Below are 24,113 nucleotides of genomic sequence, written 5' to 3'. Positions count from 1 at the left end.
TCAGCATGAAAGGATTAGAGTAACCTCAGGTGGAAAATACACTGGCATTGAACTTTTGAGAAAACTCTCCCTCCCCCTTCCTTTTCAGGCTCAAAGTTCTCACAAGGGATTAAAAAAAGGGGGGGGGAGTTAGAAATAGATAACACGGCATGTCAGCAGAAATGAGTGTGGTTTTTAAAAAAGATGAAATTTTCTAATTAAAACTAGAAAAAGGCAACTGTGTGATGCAGATTCACAGTAAAGAATCAATGCTTTCACAAAGCCGCTGCTTTTTAAATTATTGTGACTCCTTTCAATCTTTCTGGCACAAAGTAAACACATTTCCTACGCTTTCCTCCTCATAGCCTCATATCATTTATTGTTCCGTTAGGAGCACTGTGTCTCCCAATACTTCAGGACTATTATTTGCTCAGAGTTAGAATGTCGAGAACTCCTAACAGCCTTACTTCAGATTGGCCACTCAGTATCTGAAACCTGTAAGCCTTTATACACAAGTTCAGGTATATACATTTTTGTTAAAATATTGATTACTAGCTCATGTTGGAATATTGATTTCTAACTCATGTCATTTCTAACTCAGTCCTCCTGCTGATATTTATCATGTGTGTGTAAAAAAGCACATCGTATTTAGTAATCTCCCCACAAGCCTAGTCAGTTGATCTGTGATTTTTACTGGAGAAAGCATCCCATTTCAGTTCAATTCCTTAAGAGCACCATCTGGGGTATCCCTGCCCCGGGCCAGGCACGGAACGGCACTAGCAATATCTTTATGCAAGGCTTGGCGAACAAGTGCCTATTCCTTTTAATTAATTCCTTCATTATTACTGCACATTCAAAAGGCTTAGAAGCTAGGTTATTTCCCAGAGACGTCGGATTGTAGGTTCTGAACGCCTCGTCCGGCTGGGAATCTAAAAAGAGTTGAACTGGCCAGGATTGCTCATTCATTCATTTCCAAAGAGGCCAGAGCAGCTTCGCGCTCCCTCAGCAATTCCACCCCCGCCCCTTCCTCTTTTTCTGTCTGCGCGCCTTCCCGCCATTCTTTCTCTATCCCCCGGCTCCTCTCTGTCGCTTACCGTTTCCTCCTCCCCTGCCCCGCTTTTCCCTGCTTTTTCTTCCCATGCCCTCCACTCCCGACTTCTACTCTGCTGCCGACTCCGTTCCTACCCAGCGCGGTCCTCTGCCGCTGCCCGCCGCCCTCCCCCAACGCCGGCTTTTTTTCCCGCCGAGGATGCGGCCCCCGAGCCGGCCGCGCGCTCTCAACTCATTCTGCTTCACAAGATTGTCTGGAGTGGCGGGAAGGAAGGAGGACAAATGATGGGGAGGGTCACCATCAGCTCTCACAGAAAAGGTGGGATGTAAATGCAACAATAAATTATTATTCGCACCCCGCTTATATAGGAAGATGGAGAAGACTACCGTAGATCCTCAGGGGCCAAAGCACGTCCTGAATTTCTAAGACGTTGTAAATCTGTCCCAGAAGAACTGCCCAGGGCATCTCTGGGCTGCACAGTTAAACTAAGTTGTTTCTCTCATGGTACTTCATAGGAGTTGTCAGAAGTAGGTCAAAATTCATGAAAAGTAGGCCAGAAATATGCATGTGTTTGCTGTGAACTCAAGCAGATGAGCTCCTGCTGTTATGCTGGAATGAAACAGCACAATTTTCTGTTTTGCACTAAATAGCTCTTATCAGCACATCTAAATATTCCTTATCAGCACATCTAAAAAGAGACTCTCAGATACACAATATTAACATTTCTGTGTTATGATAATGTATCCTTTGGAACATCTGCCCTAATTATATGTACTGATTAATATATGTTATTTTTAATCAATCTGCTTTTACATTCGTAAGTCCTTGCACTGTAATTTTCATTTATATAGCATAGAAGCTGCTGCATTATTACACATTTATTTCAGTTTGTATAATATTCTCTCATTCTGAGACTGGAGTTTTAATTCATTGACCATAAAGTATCGAATATAATGCATTTTAGCTCCTGAGTAGAAATGTATAATATGTTTTGGTACATTTGTGTACTGTAAAAACCAGATGGTAAAACCAAACTTGATCAGTTGTTCTCTGGACTGATGTTAGTACTGTACACTGCTGAAGCTTTATTAGCTTTACTGAGGCATACTTAAACTCAGTCACTTCAACATACCAGCACAGTCTAGCAGGCTGTAATCAGGAGGCCTTTGCTTCCAAGGTCCATGATCTTGGGGAAACCTTTGTATGTCTAGACTGAATGTGTGAAGGCCTCCTTATTACAATTGTCTTTTCTGTACATGGCTACCTTTTGTGGAGTAACATTACAGGCACAACATCTAGCGGCTGGATTTTTTGCTGAAACTTCCATCTTCACCTTATGGTTTTGCACACACACTGCACATACCATGTTTTAACCGTGGTTGATGAATAAGCCATAGATGCTAAACCATAAACAATAGTTTGCAAGCCACAATGGGCTTAGATGCAACAACCTAATCCAAAGTTAGCACATTGTGATTTATAGTGAGTTGTGAATCCCATCACTGAGCTTAATGATATCTGAATATGCTTATTATCTATCAAGCATCCAGTTTGTGACTTTTGATAGCATGCGGAAGACTGATGAGTAAGAGTTGTAGGCCTTAGAGGTGATCTTCATTGTTCTATCATCTTTGGAAGCAATTATTTTATTCCCGGGATTGGTGATAATGATAATAAAGCCTTTATTTTAAAGAACCACAAATTGTTAAGATTTTACAAAAACGTAGTAACTGCTTCAGAGAAAAAAAAGTTACCTAAACAACTGGGGGGAGAGGGATGGCCTAGATATGGTAAGGCTGGAAATCAGTTTTCTTTGAATATATATAAAATTGTGCTAGCTACAGAACCCTTCTGAGTTTCCAAGGCTCTATTCTTTGAGGACTAGAATAGCAACAGAAAAATGAATGTTGCCCTCTTAGCTGGATAATGATCTACCCAAAACAGGAGGATGCTAGATTATAGACTGTGAGACTGATGAAATAAGACAATAGGGCTCTCCAAATTGGCATTAATGCAAAAAATTTCCAGAGGTCTGTTGTTCATTTCAAAGCTTGAGATGTTTATCTCAAGGTGTGTACATGGTCCTAGCGTACATAATCCTAGTCAGTTACAGGTATGCTTGAAAAAAGAGATGTTTGATTGGACTGAAACCCTGCTATGCTAACACTGACAGCTCTCAGTTGCTTGGGCCTAAGCAGCACTACCAGATCTTTGTGAACTAAGAACATTTTCCAGAGAGCAGTTAGGCAGGCCTGTTGATTGGAGAGATTTTGCTGAAAACAGGAGAATGCTATCTCTTTATCTCTTTCCTGCTTGCCTAAACTGTTTATCTCCCTATTTTTTAAAAATAAACTTCTCTATTTTTTATTGGTTTAGTGCTACTGTTTTTATTAATGTTTTGTTTTTATCGTTTTAAAATATTTATTACAGTGATTTGCTTCATTTTTAAAATGGAAAGTGATAAAAAAAATACTATAAAGAGCTAAGTAAAATGATTGAACCAAGAAGAACATGAGATTGATCTATTTAAGAGATATCTGTTCTGCAACAGGAATTCTGTTCCCACTTGTGATTTACACTTAGTTAAGAATACAGATACAGTGGTACCTCTACGTATGAACTTAATCCGTTCCGTGACTCTGATCGCAAGTCAAGTTGGTCGCAAGTCGAAGTAAATTTTCCCATAAGGTTCAATGTAATTACCGTTAATCCGTTCCGGCGTCTGCGGACCATGCGTCAGGGGCGGAAAAATGGCCGCTGACCACGCGGCAGGGCGGGAAAATGGCCGCGGACCACGTGGAACGGGCGGAAAATGGCCGCGGATCCAGTTCATAAGTCGAGGCGAGTTCGTAAGTAGAGGTAAATTTTTTGGGCCGGAGCTGGTCGTATCTCGAAAAATTCGTAAGTAAGGGTGTTCGTAAGTAGAGGTACCACTGTAATTATTATCTGAACTTGTCACCAATACACATACCTGCTGGCCATATCAGTAACAAAATACTTCTTGAGCAACTTTGATAACTGGAAACAAATATGTAAGGCTAATGGCATATCCATTAGCCCAATGGCATATCAATCATTATTCATTTGCATTGAAGGGGATTTTTGATTGTTCCTTCCTCTTCCTTTTGCTCATTATCATTTGCTTTAGTGAACTGTAATTAAAAAGCAACATTTACTCCATTAAAACGCATGTTACAGATTTTGTTGGAAACTACCATGAGATTCCAGGAGTTGAAAGTTTTCTAAATAATACATAAACTTCTATTTTGAAAAGTGATAATATTTATGATGCATTTCTTGGGGGAATAGATTATGTGAAATCAAGCTATTCAAATAATTTAATGTATTTAATGTATCTAATACCATGCAGTACATTCATATCACAGCTATGCAACAAGTCTGCATTTCAGTTTAAAGCAAGGCTTCACATGGTTGGAGAAAAGGCAGAAGAAGTTGAATGTAATGCAGGTAGCCTGCACAGTATGTATGTCTTTTCAGAAACAAATCTCTGGAGGTCCATGGGACTCACTTCCAAATAACTAAAAGACTGTGGTCTTGAAATATATGGTGCTATATCATTTTCATAATTTATCTTCAACTGATTTTATTTGGAAAGAAAAATCCTACAGATATTAACTGCAAGGTTAACTGTAAGATTAACTGCAAGGTTGTTTTGGTCATATAGAACACATTACCTGCTTAGTCTGAAAAAGGCTTGGGCCTTTCAAGGAAACTTGGTCCTCAAACTTCTCTTATTTAATGAGCTATATTTAACATATGTTAATTTTGTTTTCATATTTCTGTCAAATTCTGGTATTTTTATAGCAAGATGTGGCATACAAGTATTAGAAATTTACTGGTTTTGATAGCTACAGAAAAGGCAGAATAAGAATTTATGTCCAAGAAACTGACTGCCATTTATAGAACTTCCTAACCATGTCAAGTAAAAACTGTCTGCCACATGCTGTGTCCATGTATGTGAAGAGAGAATAGCTGTGTCCCAATACAGTTCTCACACCTTTACCATACCATCAGTTGAGCAAAATCTGAAACAATGAAATTGTTTTTCAGATCTCTTTGTCCAAGCAAATAGGTACTGATTATGGTAAAGAAATAAGAAAACCAGTAACTGAAAGAAAACATTTATTGAATCAAAAGTCAATATTCTCCTTTTAATATCTACAAGACAACATTGAACTTACATTATTTAAGAATGAACATAATGTACAAAAAATGTATGTTTGTTATAAAAATATGTCTCTCTTTTCTGGCGACTGAGCTGAAGATTATGACTATTTTTTGATCACAAATTCTTCCCAGGATTCATTTTTATCAGATCAGAATAAAGTGAAATTTAGTCTGAAACCCCAGGACAGTCTTTCCCAACCTGATGCTCTCTTTTGAACTACAGTTCCCTTAACTTGTAGCTAATGTTCATGATTTCAGGGAAAACGTGCAGTCCAATATATTTAGACAGCTATCATATGGAAAGATATAGAGTACTTTGAAGAGCACTTTTGAAAATGTATGCATTTGACATCCTGACCTTGGCAACTACCAAGCTGCCTACGTATTTGGCCCCAACAGTAAAAGGCATCTCTCCGGACTCCCTGAACTGGAAATTTCCCCAACGAAATCATATTTTCCCCTGTATTATTCTGCTGCCTGCACCAGGAATGTCTTCTGGACCCAGCCCATAAATATGGATTTGAGTGGAGCAGCAATCTTCACATATTTGCTCAACAATTGCTTCTACTCGTATTAGAGATATTTACATAGATTATTTCCTCATTGGGTATGGGTCCAAAAGTGCTTGTAGACAAAGATATCCTTCCATCAGCATTGAAAAACTGTTGATGATTTGAGAACTACTAGGGAAGTTTAAAAAAATAAAACAAAAGTTGTAAGTATGATTTTCCCTCATTCCTAGTCTCCCCTTACAAATTATAAATAGGAGTGGAGAAAGTAGCAATAAGCATTACCTACAAAGCAATGCTACTACTGTATATAATATTTCGTTTCAGTGAGACACACACTAAGTTCTTGCATGGTCCTGTTGAAATGAAGGGAATTTTTGCAGCAAATACTTGTAACGTTAAGAATTTCTCCAATTAGGCTCAGTTACTCTATTTGCCAGTTAAGATATTAAAAAATGATGCATGAGGAGGATTCTAAATGTGTCTGAAAAATTATTTTGCTAATAATCAACTGATTTCAATTTAATGTGACAAAGGAGGCATGAATATGGGGAAGACAAAAAAAAGACCACTTACAAAATATAAAATAACAACATCAAAAACAAAAAAACAGTGCAATATTAAAACACAGTTTTCACACTTTGTGAAAGAAACATGCTTTGGAACCTGAGCAAAAGGCTTCTTCACCAATATAGCAAAAAGCCACCCTGTATGTTGTTTTCACTGATATCCATTCCTGCTAGGTTACTATGTTGCTCTTAGCAACTTACATGGGCCCCTAAATATTTAGTATGTGGAAACTGCCAACTATTTAGAGAGGTCAACTAAATTCCAGCTATAATATTGCAGGCAGTTCATCATGCTGCTACTGGTAATGCTGGAACAGCCTAAAATTAAGCATTAAAAAAGAAGAAAGAAAAAGCAGCCAACATAACAATGCCTCTTAACTAGACAAAAGCGCCACCACAATATTTACTTTGTACGTTACCACACTGGTTTACAATCTTGAGGTCAGCTCTTCCAAAATAAATATATTGAACATTTACAACAAAATGTCTTCTGAATGCAGACTCTCTCTTTATTAGTTCAAGATGAATTGGATTAAAAATCTAAGATGTATTTCCAAAGCAGCTAAAAGTTACAAGTCCGTTTTTCCCTAGAGAGATTGGCATATTCTGGTACCACTGCATTTTTTTCCACCAACATTAGCATCATCCATCTCCAAGAACAAGCATTAAAAATAAAAATAATGTTTTTGGCATCCAACAGGCCACCATACCAAGCAAATTCACATAGCATGCAGTCATACACTCATATACTCTTGATTTCTGACTGTGTGAAATGTTTGTTGTGCTTGCAGGTCCCAGACCTTTAAAAAAAAAAAAGATCTATGTCAACAATGACAGATTCAAGGTATTAACAGAAACTTGCTTGCTTCTAATTACAAAGAAAGAAAGAATAACAACAATGAAAGGATGAGAATGCTATAATCAAGGGTTTGCAGAGGAAGTACAAAACAAGGGTCAACCCAACACCAAACCTGTCTGTTCAGAATTTAGATTGCTCAAAATATTGTTTCAAAATACTGAGAGTAAATGTTTTAGAAGCTCAAAAAACAAGTCAACCAGTACAATGTCCACAGATGTTTTGGTAGTAGTGAAATGTAAGCTTGCCACTTTAAAGGCACAACCAGTCTGATAAATGTCAGCCTCACAGCAGAACAGGAACGTCTGAATGGCGTAATAATCACGAAGGGTGGATGATGAGCCATCAACTTCTCTTATCATGAGCACAGGAAGCAGTCACCAAGGCATAAAGAGAGGGACACAGGAAAAAAATATAGAAATTTGCAGGGGCCTGTGAAAAACAGAAAAAAGAATGGATAAAACAATTTTAAAAACTAACTAGTTTAAAAATATAGTATTGTATGCAAAAATTATGTAGCAGTCATTAAGTATGTCAAGCATAGCTTGAGTTTCCCCTCACTGTGCCACTTGCAACTTGCCTCATATTGCATTTTTATTTCTCTGCTCTTAGTAGTAGGCCAGTAATATGTAGTGCATGGGTTGGGCAAATGGTTTGCTCTAATGGCTATGCTGGCATCCAGAAAGATTATCAGTGGCCAAGTGCTAACAGCAGCTGGAGTCCAGGATCACCTCATTTTCCTCTGTTACAAACACACACAATTAAAAAATATTGCTGTATATTATATTTATGCACACAGAAAAGGGTAGCCCCTTTCTCCAAGCGGAGATGGAGGAATACAAGCAAACTAAAGACAGAGGAAGACAAGATGAGGACCTGTTTCTTTTTCCCTGTATCCACAAAGAAACAGCCCCTTTCTCCATGCACAAGAAAGAAATGCATTCTCTGAGAATGGGCACTTAAGGAAGTTGGAGAGGCCTGCACTTGGGCTTAATCGAGCCAGATGGGAGCAGTTTGTAGGCCAGACATCTTCCATCCCCAATATAAAGCAGAAAGAAAGTGTATAGCATAATGTCCTGGTTAATGGTCATGTGATTCTATTATCTGAAATTATAAATATCCTCACCTTCTATTTATGTTGCCATGTAAGGCAGCAGCGGATAGCGTTAGAGTGGTTAGGGACTGCAATTTCATCTCCTGACTTGCTAGAGGCTGCAGAAACCCATGTGGAGATAATATGATGTCACTGGAAACAGCAGCAGTGAATTTTTGAGTCTTTTTTGTTGCATGGGGGAGAGGGGCAGGATATGATGGGAACAGGAGCAAGAGGTTTCTGGGACACAAACTGTTCACATCCACAGCCTTAAATACCCCCCTGCAAGCCAACCCTAAATCAAGTAACTGAAATTTTGCCACTATGATTTAGAACCAATGGGGGCCTGCGAGTTGACACTGTTTTACTGCAGTGCCTTCCTCCAACTTCCCCAATTGTTAATTCTGATCCTCTGATTTTGGTATGAGAGAAATATAGAAGAAGAAATAAGAGGATCAAATAGTTAATGCTGATTTTTGATAAATGTGTGTGTAAAATCAGTATGAAATATTTTAAGTATTTGCTACCAGAATTTGTATTGCATATAGCTTTGAGATAACAATTGTGAATGAGTTTGCTGACCCATACTTTTGTGTCTCTGGAAGTCAGAATAGAAAGGCAACAGAATGTGGAAAATTTATAATACCTTACTGGAAAGATCCTCCAGTTATCCTGCCTTTGTATCCACAAGCTGCATTTGAACATTTGCAGACATGCCTCCTCCATAGCCTCCTTTGGACTGCATTTGGTTTTGAATTGAACTCACCTAAAGAAACAAAAATGCGATGGAAAAAAAACATGGTCAACTGTAATATGATACTTCTTGAATTCTTTAGATCAGTGCAAATTTTGTACAAAATCAACCATATTGCTCGTCCCTAAGCATAACACTGACAGCCAAACTTGTAAGAAAAGGATACTGCAGATTTCTATGTTTATTCTCCTTTTCATGTAATTTCAACTTAATATTTTTGCTGCATAAGATCTAATTAGCTCCAAAATAAGCTCTTACTATTACAATTTCTCTTCTACGACTTGATCCAGCACATGCATGTACATCATTTTATGACCACAGCGCCTCTGCATGCTATTTCTATGAAGTTTGGTTCAGAGAGTCAAGGGACAGGACTGTTGGCTCCACCTTCAAGACCATGTGGGTTCTCCTTGTTCCTTTCCTAAATGTCTATGTGTTAGGCATATGCATTGGCGGGGGAAAGTTCAAGAACCGTACAAGCAACTTTTTTGCACGTAAACTTTCTTATAGCTTTCCGTGGGCTAGGATACTACACATAAACTTTTTTGTCTTATTGATAGCCACACTGAATTTATGGACTTCTAAGCCAAGAAGCTGCATGATTTTAGAAGACGGTACCAGTGGAATGGCCAGATTTGCTTCATAGCATTTGAATTCATTCATGTAAGTAATCAAGGCATGTAAGTAATCAAGGAGGAATGATTTGGTTTCTTATAACAACTATGTATATACTTATTGGATGTGACTTATCATCACACAAGCAACTTATTCCCTGATGTTGCAACCAGAGATTACGTGTGTGAACAGAAATAACAAAAATAGCTCCAACCTGCAAAAGTTACTTCTATTTTTTAAGATAATGTATTACCAAAAAAGAGAGTCTTAAACCAGTATATGAACAAAGCAGAATATGTCTAAAACGTGTCTAACTAACAAAGATGAAAGCATGGAAATTCATAAGAAAGAAAACTACAACAAAACTCACAGAGCACTAGAGACTAATATATTCATAAGCCTTGTGAATTAAAGTCCACTTGCTTGGATTCTTTATTGATCTTGTTACTTTAGGTAGCAACTTTTTAGCCTGATGCAAAGGATTTTTTTTTTGTCTCCCTCCCCTTCCACCACAGATTTATTTAAATAGAATGTTACGGTGTTACCTGTGCCAGATGAAATAAACCATAAAGTAAATAAGAAAGACAAAAGTATTTTATCCATAACAGTTGAGGAAAACCATATATTTCTTACTGGCATTTAGAAAGCCATCAATCAAAACCTTGCTGGGATTGAACAAAAGTGAGTATGAAGTGGCTTCATTGCACACGGAATGAGTATTACACAAGGAATATCAATTTCACAATGTGAGAACACAGTATTATTTTATCTTGACTTGCATGCAAGCATGTTTCAATATCAAATACAGCTTTAACCTATGTCATGGTTATTACCTATGTATTTTTATAGCCTATATTAACTAATTTTTAAAGTTTTTATTTTCAGATACATATTTGGGTTGTAATAAGTGCAGCACAGAGTTCGGTTTCTTGATGTCAAACTATATATTTCCACAGTCATTTCCAAATTATGTTATACACAAGAGGCTGTGCTGCTATACTGAATTGTATATGTGCAACCAAATATATACTGTGGTATTACTTTGATGAGAAATCAAAGCTTCTAAAATGTTTCTTCCTTTACAAAGACAGATTAAAATTACTGGCTAATAATATTGATTCTGGAGTGGTAACTTCAGAGTAGTTCACCTTGCTTTATTTGTCTCTGAACTGGAAATTTCCAATCAGTTTCAAAAATTTACAGGGCTTCCTCTATCACATTTAATTTTTTTTTATTTTAAACACTGCATTTTGGACATGGTTTTGTTATGGAGGAATGGAAACTACAGATCACTTGTTCATCTGAATTTGTAACTTTTTTGTTTTTGCTTTTTGTTTTGCACTCTTGCTACAAAAAAGAATATAAAAGGAGAATATAAGTCTTTGGGAGTTTCTACCAATAAAAGTTCTATATAGAATTGTTTTAAAGATCATGCCATTAATTAAATCTATCAGCGTTAGGCAAGTGTGCCATTTGATCTTTGTCCCAGGATTGTAAAAAACCTTCTGTGCTACGTCAGATAGGTAACATATTACAGATTTTAAGTATTTCTTCAGTCCTAGGATGTTTAGTGCATTGTCCAGTCCCTAAACTATGATTAATGTAAGGATATTTTGCTTAAATATGCTAGGCTCAAAACCACATGCCTTTTACTTGATTTGTTTCAAACAAATCCCAGTTGACATTAATTATATTTTTAAAAAATCTGGCTAATGAAAAAATTAAACATTTTTAGGCAACCAAGCAGGTAACTTTTCAAATTCTTCCTTGTGGCAATATCAGAGGTAAGAAGGGGAGCAAATGAACTCACTTGCTGTGGCTTGTTTTTAACATGCTTAAAATGTCATTAAAAATTATGACTGAAATCTACCTTTTCTTTTCTGCACTTTTGATCTTTACTGTTTTCTCTTTTTTCTCTTTTCTTTCTTTTTATTCTTTCTCTTAATATTAGTTTTTGTTAGTTTTTACTGTTCCTTTTTTTTTTAAATTAAAGTTATTATAAAAAAAAGAAATCTACCTTTTTAAGTTTCCTGTGCATGAAGGTTACAGTACTCTAATTTTAACACATATCTTTCTTTTAAAGATATGAATGCTTTCACAACCGTTTTAATACACTACACACAGGTGCACTGTTCCTTGGGGTAGGCCTCACTGAACTCAGTGAGGTCTACAGAGTAAACAAAAAGAGAGAACTGAAGTGCAATTGCATCATGGATTTATTTTCTAGTTGCCCCTGGGGAAGCATTTCTTGATTAGAAACATATTAGCCCTTAATAGATGCATTCCTATGAAGAGCTGAAAATTCCTCTCCTTTTCCTGTACTGATAATTCTTGTCCTATTTGCGTATAAATGATTTCATTTTTTTTTCTTTTAGACTTAGTTATAAATCTAAATGGTTTAATACTCTAAAACAGCTTTTTCCATCCTGAAACCCTCTGGATGTAGGAATTGAATACTGTATGACCAAAGCTATCTGGAAATTATGGAAATTGAAATCTAACACACCTGCATGGCAGCAGGAGGGAAATATTGCTTCAAAATACAAAGTTTTTCAAGAATAAGGTCTCTAACCCTGCTGGATTCCTGGTAAAAGCACTTACCGAATTCATTCCACTAAAGAGATCTCCTGAACCAACATGAGCAGTATGAACGAAGTTTGTTGGCTCACCAATCATACTCCGATCGATCCGCCGCCGTCTTTTCTAAAAAGGGAGGAAAACACAGCTCATTGGTGCCACTCAGAGGGAAACAATGTTTAAATCTATGGGTGTTCCCATAGGAGGCTTTGGGTTTCTTTGTTATATATAATTTTTGTTAAAAGAAAATTTTACATAAGATTAAAAACTACAGAAATATAAAAAGTAGAAAAAAGAGATATTAAATAATAAAAGAAAAAGTGAAAAACAACAAAAGAAAAGGAAAAAGAAGGCTACCTAAAGAAACAACTTCTGATCTTCTTTGCAGCAGTTACAAACATAGTAATTACCAATTCCACCCTCCCAAATTACATATCATGGTTCCCTTCTTCCCATAAACAACCTTTTTTAATCAATAAATTTTGGTGATCCCAAAATCACCAATTCATTTTTATCCATTTTTACCAAAAAGTCCATGAAGGATTTCTAGTCTTTTATAAAAGCAATTGTTCCCTCTTTTATCAAACAAGTCAATTCAGCCTTTTTGCAAACTCCACCATCTTCACGATCCATTCCTCTGTTATGGGTATTTCTGTGTTCTTCCTTCTTTCTGCATATAACAGCCTTGCTGTGTTACCATATATAAAACCAGTCGTCCATGAGTCTTTTCTAATTAACTATCCATAAGTCCTAGTAAAAAAAATTCCGGTTTCCAGGCTTTGGGTTTGTTTGCCACACCACCATGCCCTTTGTTCCCCTACTGATGTAATCCATGGGCAGCCAAGCTATTTTTTTTTCCAGTTTGGTTCCCCAAAAATCAGAAAGCTTTCATTTTGTAATTTGTGATGGTTGAGCTCTGCAGTCCTGGGGGCATACAGCTTTCTCATTAATGGGGACTCCTGTTAATGCCCAACTTGCACTTCTGGGCTCTCTCTTCTCTCCTACCACTAATAAGCCTGATAAACCACCAAAATGCCTGGTTGTCCTTGAAACTGGGCTTTGTGGTATCTTAATAAACAGAGGAAGGGAGTGCTAGCCAGTTCAGTTTCAGTTCTCAGAATAGTTAGATCAGAACAATTGCAGACCATTCAGAGTCTGCTTTTGAGCACAAGAGGAGTACTTAGGGTGAAAATGATGCTGGTATGAAAGACATTGGAACAGAGGTTGTATAATTGGAAATGTACTTTTAACTATTTAAAGAAATGCTACTGCATTTTGTAACAGAGGATCCAAATTCTTGGTTAAAAGCAGAGTTTTATTGTTAGCTATCCTTTTGTTAAAAAATTAATATGAATGTCATGTAGCTTTAACAATTTTCATGAATGCATTCTAAAGATGTGTTAATGGTAGGAATGTCATTTTACAGTCTACCGTTTGCATTTTTTAAAATACATGAATTAAAGATGGATCCACAAGACAAAAGTAAACACTGGCATACGTAAGAGGATTGCATATTTTTTTCTTTTCATAATCTAGGTAAACTTTTTCCAATCTGATTACTTCAAACATGTTTAACTACACTTTACAACATCTCCAATCAGTAGATCCCAGATTAGGGAAGAGTGCTTTAGAGAAGTGATCTACCTGCTAACCCCATTTTTGTTTATTATCTACCAAAGGAACGATATCCTAGCTTAGGTTTCTTTGTTTTCTTCATGAATCTTATGTATGTTGAAAGTCTGTCTGCAAAAAAGTTACTCTTTCTTAGTCTCTGTTTTCAATTTGATGTCACTACTTTAGTGATATCTTATCAAAAAATGCTTATTTGTACAATACTGACTTATAGTTTACTTCTCATAGGGGGCACATGTATTAGCATATTAGGTCTAATTTCCTATACAAGAGTTCCTCAACCACCAAAAGCATTGGACTTCAATCCCCCATATTTATTTATCTGATTTATGTCTGCCACAGTCAGGAAGATTTTCGGCAGTTTACAAAGCATCTATACAACAATACAGTAAAAGATCCATGGTACAAAAATCCAAAAGGATAAAAATCAGTACCATTACAAAACCAATAAAAATAATTGGCAACACTTCAAACCCCAAGTGCTCTCCAAAATAATTCTGTTTTATTGACTTGGGAAAGCCATCAATGTGAGAGCTAATAGAATTTCTGGGTGGAGCCTATTCCAGTGCAATTTTTTGTAGCAATTAAAAAGCAGCTCCTGTGCACCTCTACCTCTCACTTTGTGGAAGTGGTGAAACATTAGAAGGTTCTCCTAGGATATATAGGTTGAATGAGTCAAAACTGGTCAGAGAATATGGTCTTGTCCCAAGCCATGTAGCATATTAAAGGTTAGAAAGAGCACTTTGAATTGCAGTCAGAAATGTATGGGAAGCCAGTGCTGGGCCCATGGTCATGTTGGCCAGTAACCAAACTACTGGATTCTGGACCAACCTTCCTGGGTTTTTAGAGCAACCCCATGCAGACCACAAGAATGACAAATGAAGGAATGAGTTGTTCTTGTGAGGTCCTTGCACTCCAAGTAGGGATACAACCGGCACACCAGCTGGAACTAGACAAAAGCCCTCCTGGCATGGCCTTTACCTGCCCAACTAGCAGTACCCACAAGTCCAAGCACCAAGACAACACTGAAGATGTCAAAGAACTACTCTGCCTTTCTTGGATTGAACTTCAACTTGTTTCATTTTACCCAGACCTTTGGAGCCTCGAGAGAATCGGTCAAAACATTGAATGTCCTGGTCCTGGTAGTGATACCCAGTCAGGTATCATCACCACAGTGATGATGTAGATCCTTAACTGACAGATTATTTTCCCCAGAGGTTTCATGTAGAAATTGAAAATCAAGGAGAAAACACTGAGCCCTCTAGCACTTCACAAGAGAGCAACCACTTGGCTGATCTTTTATCCCCCACTATTACTGACTGGAACAGCACCTCAGCACCTGTGGGAAACCCAAAATGACTACCATGTTTGAAGGTATCAAAGTCTAGTGAGATATCCAAAACGGACATATTTCCCTCATTAAGGTCCTAACAAAGATCACCCTCAAGAGTGACCAATGCCATCTTGTTCCATAACTGGGCCTGAACTCTGACTGAAAAGAGTACAAATAATCTGCTTCCTCTAGGGTGCCCTGTATCTGTATCTTGACTATCACCTCAATTATCTTCCTTGAGAAGGGAGGGTAGAGACAGGGCAGTAGTTATCCAATACAGATGGATCCAAGGAGAGCATATTCAGGAGAGAGTGTACCACAGCCTCCTTCAAGCATCACCCCCTTGCAAAGAGAGATGTAAACTACCACTTGGATCCAATCCATCATGCCCACCCAAGATTTCTGAAGAAGCCAAAAGGAACATGGATCAAATCTACAAGATGCCAGAGACAGCTGAGAGAATATCCACCATCAGAGCCACAGGTCAGAAAAAAGTCCCAGATAACACGGAAAGACACTGTCTCATTCACTACAATGGGCTCCACCCATGAAAAATCAAGACTTTGGTGAATCTGAACAATTATTGGCAAAATCTTATGTTACCCAGTCACAGCAGCCAGGTGGGAAATCTACTTGTTGCCTCTTCCCAGAAGGGAGATAGGTACACTAAACAAGGTAGCTACCCAACAGCCAACTGATGCAATAACAGAGAATTAACAAACTTTTTCTCTCCCTAATCACTATAGTGTACCATAGGGTTGAACTTGAGCTCATACCCATGCTTGTTCAGATTTTTGTTTTTCCCCACTGATATTCCAAGCAATTCTTAGGTGCTTCATCTTCCAGAAGTCCTTGTTAAATTGGTGAGTAGTCTGGGATTGGCCAATACAGGCAGTCTGCTTGGGGACAATCATGTCAAAGAACTGGGCTGCTTCCTGCTGCCAAGAGGCTAACAAGGCACTCAACAGAGATGTCCACAAAATATCTGGGAAATCATTCAGATCCATAATTGTTTGCATGAGACAGACCACCTTAACCAGCCCATCCATCCTACAGAGGTCTCAGCCTTCAGTACCATCTGGACCAGGAAGTGATCTAACCACAGCAAAGGGCAGAGGAAAATGCCCTCCATATCAATATCACAATGTATTTGCTCTGAGACAAAAGTGAAATGCAACATATGGCCATCTATATGTGTTGTGCCTAGAATTATTTGAGATAAGCTCTTGTGACACAGAGATTACCCTATGGCTCACTGAAGAGGCCACGAACTTCTGCTCAAGCCAGCCCCAAGAGTGTGGAAGTCACTCAACAAAAGACAAAGGGATGCAATCCATTGTTAATGCTGGCTGGGAATTCTGGCAGTTGAAGTCTCACACATTGGGAGGGAACCTGGTTGGGAATGTCTGCTAGGGAGATTCAAAAGGACATGCTACTTCATTTTCCTAACATAAAGCTGATACCACCCCTAACAAGATCAAATGCCTTGGACAGAAGCCAGAAGCCCATTTGATTTAAAAGATGGATGAGAACTAGACTTTTTTTAAAAATTAAGTTTCTCTCTTTCATAGTTTTGGTGCCTCAAGAAGTAATTACAGTTCTTCCCAGTATCTAATAAAAATTGTTTCCTGACCTACCAATAAAGCAGAAAATGCAGTCTCTAAATAACAGACTGAATGTTAACAAAAGTGATTACTAGAAGGAATTTAAATGTTATTCCATTACCCTGAAAAGGTTTCTTGACCCCATCAGTACTATCCCTATAAGCATTTTCTCCATCACATATTTTAAGGAATCAGCATCCTCCTACATATGGTATGTGAGGAGATGGTAAGACCACCTAGAGTTTTGGGTGGAAGTTTACTCATCTCATCAGCAGGATTTCTGCTGTCCAAACACTGCCCTAGTTGAATCACTGCAAATCAAAGCCACAGCTGAGAATACATCATGGTCCATAGCCCATAAAAGCAAGATCTGTTTAGAATGATCTCAAGCCCACAACACACATGCCCGTACTATAGACTCCCCACTTTTTCTGAATAACAAACACACCAGGATAGTTGAACCCTTTTTCACAAATAGTAAAGCATCTTAAAAAATATGCCAAATCTGCAGAATAAAGTCCTGGCATAAAATCCTAAACAAATCTATGTGAATTCCATTGATTCCAACAGAATGTAATTCTTACATGGCTTAAGAGTATCCAGCCAATACTATTAACCACTTTGGATCTTGTAATAAAATGCTAACAAGAAATTGCTATTGTCTATGGATGGGCAACTATAGTTCCCTACCAACCAATACAAGTGCATACATGTTAGACTATTAAACCCAACTATTGAGTACAATTGACAAAGATAAACACAGTAATCCAACTGGTGACATTTTTGAGGAATCTTTGCTTGCTTCAAGCGTGTGTGTATCAACCTGAAGGTGCTCTGTAATATCAGATGGTTGAAAATAAACACAAAGGCTGGATTTCCATAATGTGCAAAGGGATCATGTAGTTTGTATGAACTGTGCTATCGCAGTTTATAAATGATAGATTATGGCTTATTATCATGTGTGATGCAGGCTTCTATGGCTTGTTATAAAAAAAAATGGTATGTTTGAGTACACTGGATGGCAGCAGTGCTTCAGGGTTTCAGATTGTTTTTTCTCAGGTTTCAAGGGAGATGCCAGAGACTGAACCTAAGTTCTTCAACATACAAAACAAGTGAAAATTGTAGTATCTACTGAGCACGCTGAAAGAGCCAGTTCTGAGCACTACTTCTGGCTGACATAATTTTGGAATCTTAATGGATCTTATTCGCTCATCATACAGATCTTGTTCACTGGTCCCACATATAGTACCTCTTGCTATGATATCCTATTTGCTGGGAAAGAAAGAATCCCTTCGAAAGATGGCTCATTTATTCTTTAATGAGCAAAGGCCTTATCTCAGCTATTGCAGATAGACTGTTGGGTAACAGCTTAATAAGAAACCAGATGATATTGCTGCTGACCCACAGATTTTGCAATAGGATTGAAAAAATATATATTGTGTGTGTAACATGAAACTAAGAACAGGCAACTTAGTTTCTTTTTGGGGTGTTTTTGGGAGGTAATTGGGATGTAATATGGGAGAAGAAAGCCAAAGCATCTGTGGAGCACCAAGTTGCCTACCCCTATATGAAGCCTTTTACATGTATTTGATTTTATTTAAGACTCTGTTGTATATACCCTTCCTTTTTAAGGAATAATAATGTCTCATGGCACCTCACAGAATAAAATATTATTTGGGTATGTAAAATACCTACACTATTGATTTTTTCCCCCTAAAGAATCCTACTCAGCAATTCAGGCTAAAATTTCTAAAACATTCAGAAGTATATAAAATGCTAATTAGGAGAAGCCAGCACATACACATGACTTGCTCCTTGTCCTTATCCCTCAGAGTCAGCTTTCTGCCTTGAATATTAAGATTTGAAAGTAGTTTCAACTCTTGTTTGCTTGAAAATAAATAGAAACCTCTATTCAACCGGGGTCTAGGGTTACTTTCTGAGTGTGAAGGTTGTCTTGCCTGATTTTGCGATTTCCTCCTTCCTTCCTCGGGCTTCCATGTAGCAGCCAATGCCAGCAAAGTCTTCCAATCCTCAGAGAAGACAGGAGAAGGCTGGGGGAACAGGGAGTTAGATTCTCCCAGCTGCCTTATTTAGGTACTTCATTGGATCTGGCCATTACGACTAATACCACATTCCAGTAAAAAAAAAAGAAAAATGCTATTTTTTATCATATTCCTAGTGCAAAATATTAATGTGTTTAAAACATAAATAATAGCCTAAATATGTTTACTACAGTACAGATGAAGTAGGCTACATTTCCAGCTTCCTGCTTTGGCAATGTTGGTTCAGAATTTTAGTCACAACATATCTGATAGGTATCTGTTGAGAAAGGCTGTCATATTCAACAACCATTTTGGTTTCACTCTTTGTGAACAAACTGGAAACTTATTTAGGAAGCTGCTGGTGATAACCTTGGAAATTTGCCTTTGGTCCACCTGGAGTGAGTTTGCAGATGGAGGTTTGATTTCCCTTTAACTCTTTCCCCCTGTGGGGAGATGGGGCAGTAATTAAGTGGATTATTTGGGACAAAAATGGAAAAATAACTAGGTCTTCCCCATGAATTTTTTTTAAAAAAATTCAATTATATATGTTTACAATTCCTTTAAACAGTTAAAAAGGTGAACCTTTGAAACTAGATGCTCTAGTTTCTATGACAACAGAAGAATTAGCAGAAATTCTTGTTTCAACACTGCTAAGTACAAAACTTTACACCCACACAGAGCATTGCCAGAATATGTACAGGCTCTCATTTTGGTAGATCTTTTCCAAGTAAGTATTTGTATCCTTTTCTACTCCCACACACTTTCCCTTCTCCTCCATGGCTGTTTTCCCATAAAGATCTTTCAATCCTTTAAAAAATTATTCTTTATTATGTCCATCTAAAAACTGAAGACTATTTATGGGGCAGGGGAACCTCACACATTTTATTTCTACAACCATCCTGTTGTAAGATTCAGAGAGCATTACTCTCTGAAAGCCAAACAGTGAGATCCAGAGTTGAGTGCAGACCTAAATCTAAGTCTTTCTGGTCCAACATATCCTTATCTCTTAGCATAGCTCTGAAAGAGATTTTTCATACCTAGCTAAAAAAAGGTGCAGAGAAGAGCCATTACTAATTCATTTATTCATTTAAAAATACAGCCTACTATTAATTCATATCTCCAATTTTTTTTAAAAAATAAGAATTTATAGTGTACCATGAGCAGGTGTGGGAAACTATAGTAAACACTATCCAATCAAATTACATTTCTCCCACTCTGCTGAATGTCTACTGTGAAAAGTAATGAGGTTCTGAAAAGCCCATTTCCAGCATTTAAATAATTTGTTATAGATATGGCTCAATTCTGGATGGATTTGGAATACTTTTAAATGATGAGATTAGATTATTTTTTTCCATTAGATTCCACAGATGTTTTCAGATAACCTTATCATAAAACACTTTTCCTCTGCACGTCTTAACTTTCCCAGCTTAGATCTGTGAATCCATTCTCTATTTTTCAGTTACACCTTCAACTTTCATCAGTAACCATTCATAGTACTCTATAATTTCTTATCTGCAAAAGCAGGAGGCAACATTAACATTAACTCTAACCATAGGAGAATTGCTGCCAATGCTGTAGCCATACCCTCACTGGAATATTTAAGTAGGAAACAAATTTGGTGGAAATGTGTTGCACAGCACTCCTCTTTTCTGCGCTAGGCTTATGGCATATTTTACTCTACAGATTTGTACCAGTTGTTGCTTGGACTGCAAACGCAGACATGAATATTGAAAAATCAGGGACTAACAAAGGTCCTCTCACAACTCTTTCCAGGATATTTTGGTGGAAGCCATAATAGTTAATGGTTTAACCTCAAGAAACTGAGCATGATCAGATCACTAGGAGATCCTCAAGAAATCTCAAGAATTGTAGGCTAGACTAGGGAATTAAAAAAAAAAATCTTGGAAGGAAGCAACAGTAAAATGCTTCTACACTGTTGTAAGAACTGTACATTGCTTCTTCTTAATTTTCAGTTTTTCTTTTTTACTGAATGGTCAAGTTCTTCTGATTGGATTGCTCTGTATTTACCAACCTGTATTTTGAGGATCATGCCTTGTTAAATTTCTTTTGTAAACTGAAAAAAAAAAAATGTACCTCAAGGAGACTTTTTCCCTTTTTGTACTAAAACACAGTGATAGTAAATACAGGGAGAATATTTATTGCAAATCTATTTTGAGTTATATCACACTGACCTTGGTAAGTGATGCTGAACAACTGGACCTCAGAAATGGATATTGTTTGTCTAAACCACACAATTCCTTTCTTTTCAGCTAGCTCAGCAGACCATCACCTTAGCAATCTTTTACAGTAAGTAATGCAGCCTGTAAACTGTTTACCTAACATGCCTTTATATTACAAGAATATTACTTGTCACATAATACCGCTAGCAATTTCAAGCCAAAATATTGAACTGTTCTTGTTTAATGTAAAAACTATGCTGTAATGCACAGGTAGGTAGCCTGGTAGTTTCCAGATATTTTGGACTGTAATTCATGTAAACTGTGATAACTGCCCATGTTGTTTGGTGTTTCTGGAAGCTGTAATTTAAATCTGAAGGATACCAGGTCACCACCCATGCTATAGCAAACATCCCCACCCAAACTGCTGTTTGTATAAGATACAGTTTGGGAACTGCTTAGCATGGAGATATATTCATGTCTCACTAATTGTAGGCCGGTTGGTGTTCTACCTAAGTACTTGCATGAGATCATTCTTACAAAAGGGTGTAGAAAATAATAGGATTGGAGGAACCCATCATTTAAAGGATAGATCTTTAGACACTGTAACTCAGTTGTTTGAGAGCAATCTCAGGGACCAAGTGACAAATGCCCCAATGTGACTGCAGTTAGAAAAGCAGTCTTAAGTGTCTAAATAATTTGAAACGTTTCCTTTAAATAAAATATGATAATATGTAAATAATTTTGGCAGTTGTTAAAGTGACAGCTGTCTCTAAACATTATGTAGGTACAAGCCAGATAGCAAACAAGAGAAAAAGACTGTTTTCCACTTGCTGAGCCTCTTGCAACTAACACAGGAAATATTTAGAGAGAGGTCAACTAACATGATGAAATGTTACAACTCCATGACAGGATATGTGTCAATAGTTACAATGTGAAGCCCTTCCTATTCAACTAAATAAATGTCACATCCAATTGAGAAGGGAAAAAAAGCAGACAGCTGGTCTTGCATTCACAGGAAACTTATTTAGTATTAAAATTTAGTCTAACTCAGAAACTACCCCTCCATGCTTCTCCTCAGTATCTGCAATAAGCTTATAAAGGGAATCTTGGCTGATTGTTGATTTTTTAAAAAATAATTTCTAGATGCACAAATAGAGAGCTGACTGTGGAATGTTACTTGTTGCCCACCTTGTATTTTAGGCTGACAATGTGTCACAAATATAGATTAAGGTAGATTATAGGATTGTACAAATCTTTGAAGGAGCACTTTGCTTCCTTTGGATACCTTCTGAAATGCCTCCATGAAGCAAAGTTGTACCTCCACAAACAAATAACCTTGCTGAGACATATTACTTATGATCCACACAACTCAAGCAAATATGCTAGGTCAGGGATTCCTAACCCCTTAGATCAGTGTACACATTAAGGATTTGAAAGCACACTGTGGGTACACTCACAAAATGGATGCTGTGATGGGTATGGTACTCTGGGTATATCCCAAGGTATCTGGGATAGTAACATTCAGCATTAGATCAACTAGCCTTCAAATTTTTAGAGCTGTATTAGAGTACCAGGTTCAGAAAGGCTCACTTAAAGCCCTTTGCTTTGAACCCCTTTAAATCTCTGATCAGTTTAATCTTCTCATTTGATAACATAATGTAGCCTTGCACAGTAGTCATATTTCACAGGTAGAACACCAAGTGACATAATTACTAGAGAATATACATAGATGCCTAATTGCCTCACACAATAGCTATGAAACCCACATGTTCTCCACAATCATCAAAATGCATTGTTTTCAGACAAGCAATCATAATCCTATCAATTTTGTTTGCAAACTGAGACTTTACAAGTTGCTAAGTATTAGAAACTCTCTAGAGTTGTTTCATTTGACGAAAGCACTGGAAGAAAAACACTTCACGGTGCTGAAAGTTGAAAATAAGCTTTCTGTATAAGTTGCTATTCATGCTAGAACTAACTACAAGCTGCTATAAGAAACACATATAGGTAATCCTCATTTAGTAACTGCCTTGGACAGTGACCATTTGCAGTTACAACCATGATGAAAAAGTAACTTTGTGACCAATGCTTGCATTTATGATCTTTGTAGTACCTTTCTCTTAGTCATGTGATGGCCATTACAGTCAGTTAGTATGTGTTGCCCTGTGCCTGATCCATTTTTTTTCCTCTCTCCATTCTCTTTGCAGAGTGGAGAGATTGCCTAAACAAGCTATCTCTTCCTGAGCTGCTTTTCTCCACCCCACAGTACATCCCTAAAAACTGCAAGTTAACAAGCTCAGCTCCGTGACCTTAATTAATTGATTAGAATCCTCTGCCAACTGGCACTGCTGCCAGACACTGACAAGATCCTAATCAATTTCAAACTGAAGGCTTTTTTGCCTAAATGGCAGCTCACTAAGCAAACAGCTGGCACAAGTGTATTCCTTTTGATGTGTTTTCCCCATTGTGTGCTTTCCTACTCTCTAGTAATCCCTTCCTCTCCAATGAATACAAACATCAGTTCTCTTCTTGCTAATTATTCCAACACAGGGGTGAGCATTCCAAAGGGTAGGGTGGGGGAGTGGGGAAAAAGGGCTATAAGATTTGCCCTTTTATCTGGCATCTTTGTGAGTCAAGTTACATAAGCCTTTCCTGCCGTTTGGGCTCACCTGGCTATTTGGGGTTGTTTCCTTCTGATGCTGTAAAACAAAGGAAAGCTGAAGTAAAATCATAAGCATAGTTGCAGTCATGTGATTTTTCACTTAGTGACTGCTTTGCTTAATGACTGAGTTGCTGGTCCCAATTGCAGTCATTAAACGAGGACTACCTGAACACTTTTTTCTTCACGAATTTCAGTAACTTTTGCATGCTATGTCAATTTTTTCTGGGAACTACAAATACTTTCATCTATGAGCCCACCAAGGAGGGGGAAAGCCTTTTCATAAGGTTTTTGTAAATTATAGACGTTTGCAAACCTACCTTCAGCTAAATGGAGTCAGATGAGTGCCCCGCTACCCATGCAACCATGTAGTGCAGACCCCAACACATCTGGAAAGTTAAATTAATTTTTTATACATATTCATGCCACTGCCTGATCCAGTCTTTGGCAAGTGAGGAGGAAGTTCGAGTTT

At 37.6% G+C, this 24,113-nt stretch overlaps 1 protein-coding gene and 1 long non-coding RNA gene across 2 annotated transcripts in view; one reads left to right on the top strand and one right to left on the bottom strand.

The window, feature by feature from the left end:
* Nucleotides 1-1,056: 1,056 nt before the first annotated feature.
* On the top strand, nucleotides 1,057-10,246 carry LOC148213798 (uncharacterized). The gene is made up of 3 exons (XR_015793746.1): nucleotides 1,057-1,348; nucleotides 9,560-9,662; nucleotides 10,130-10,246. It is a non-coding gene; the product is annotated as an uncharacterized LOC148213798 (long non-coding RNA).
* Nucleotides 5,157-24,113, bottom strand: part of CDC42SE2 (CDC42 small effector 2) — a 74,837-nt gene continuing 55,880 nt past the window's right edge. Inside the window, exons 3-5 of the mRNA XM_088129990.1 lie at nucleotides 12,216-12,317; nucleotides 8,892-9,011; nucleotides 5,157-7,584 (exon numbers count right to left, since the gene is read on the bottom strand). Coding sequence (XP_087986116.1) covers nucleotides 8,913-9,011; nucleotides 12,216-12,317 — 201 coding nt within the window. The 3' untranslated portion in view covers nucleotides 5,157-7,584; nucleotides 8,892-8,912. The remainder of the gene's footprint in view (nucleotides 7,585-8,891; nucleotides 9,012-12,215; nucleotides 12,318-24,113) is intronic.

This window comes from Python bivittatus, unplaced genomic scaffold, assembly GCF_059951505.1.
Source record: "Python bivittatus isolate LINGU-HERP-01145 unplaced genomic scaffold, Pbiv_v1 ctg000850_np1212, whole genome shotgun sequence".
NCBI lineage: Eukaryota > Metazoa > Chordata > Lepidosauria > Squamata > Pythonidae > Python > Python bivittatus.
Note: the sequence above shows the minus strand (reverse complement) of the source record. Positions and strands in the feature narration are given on the sequence as shown.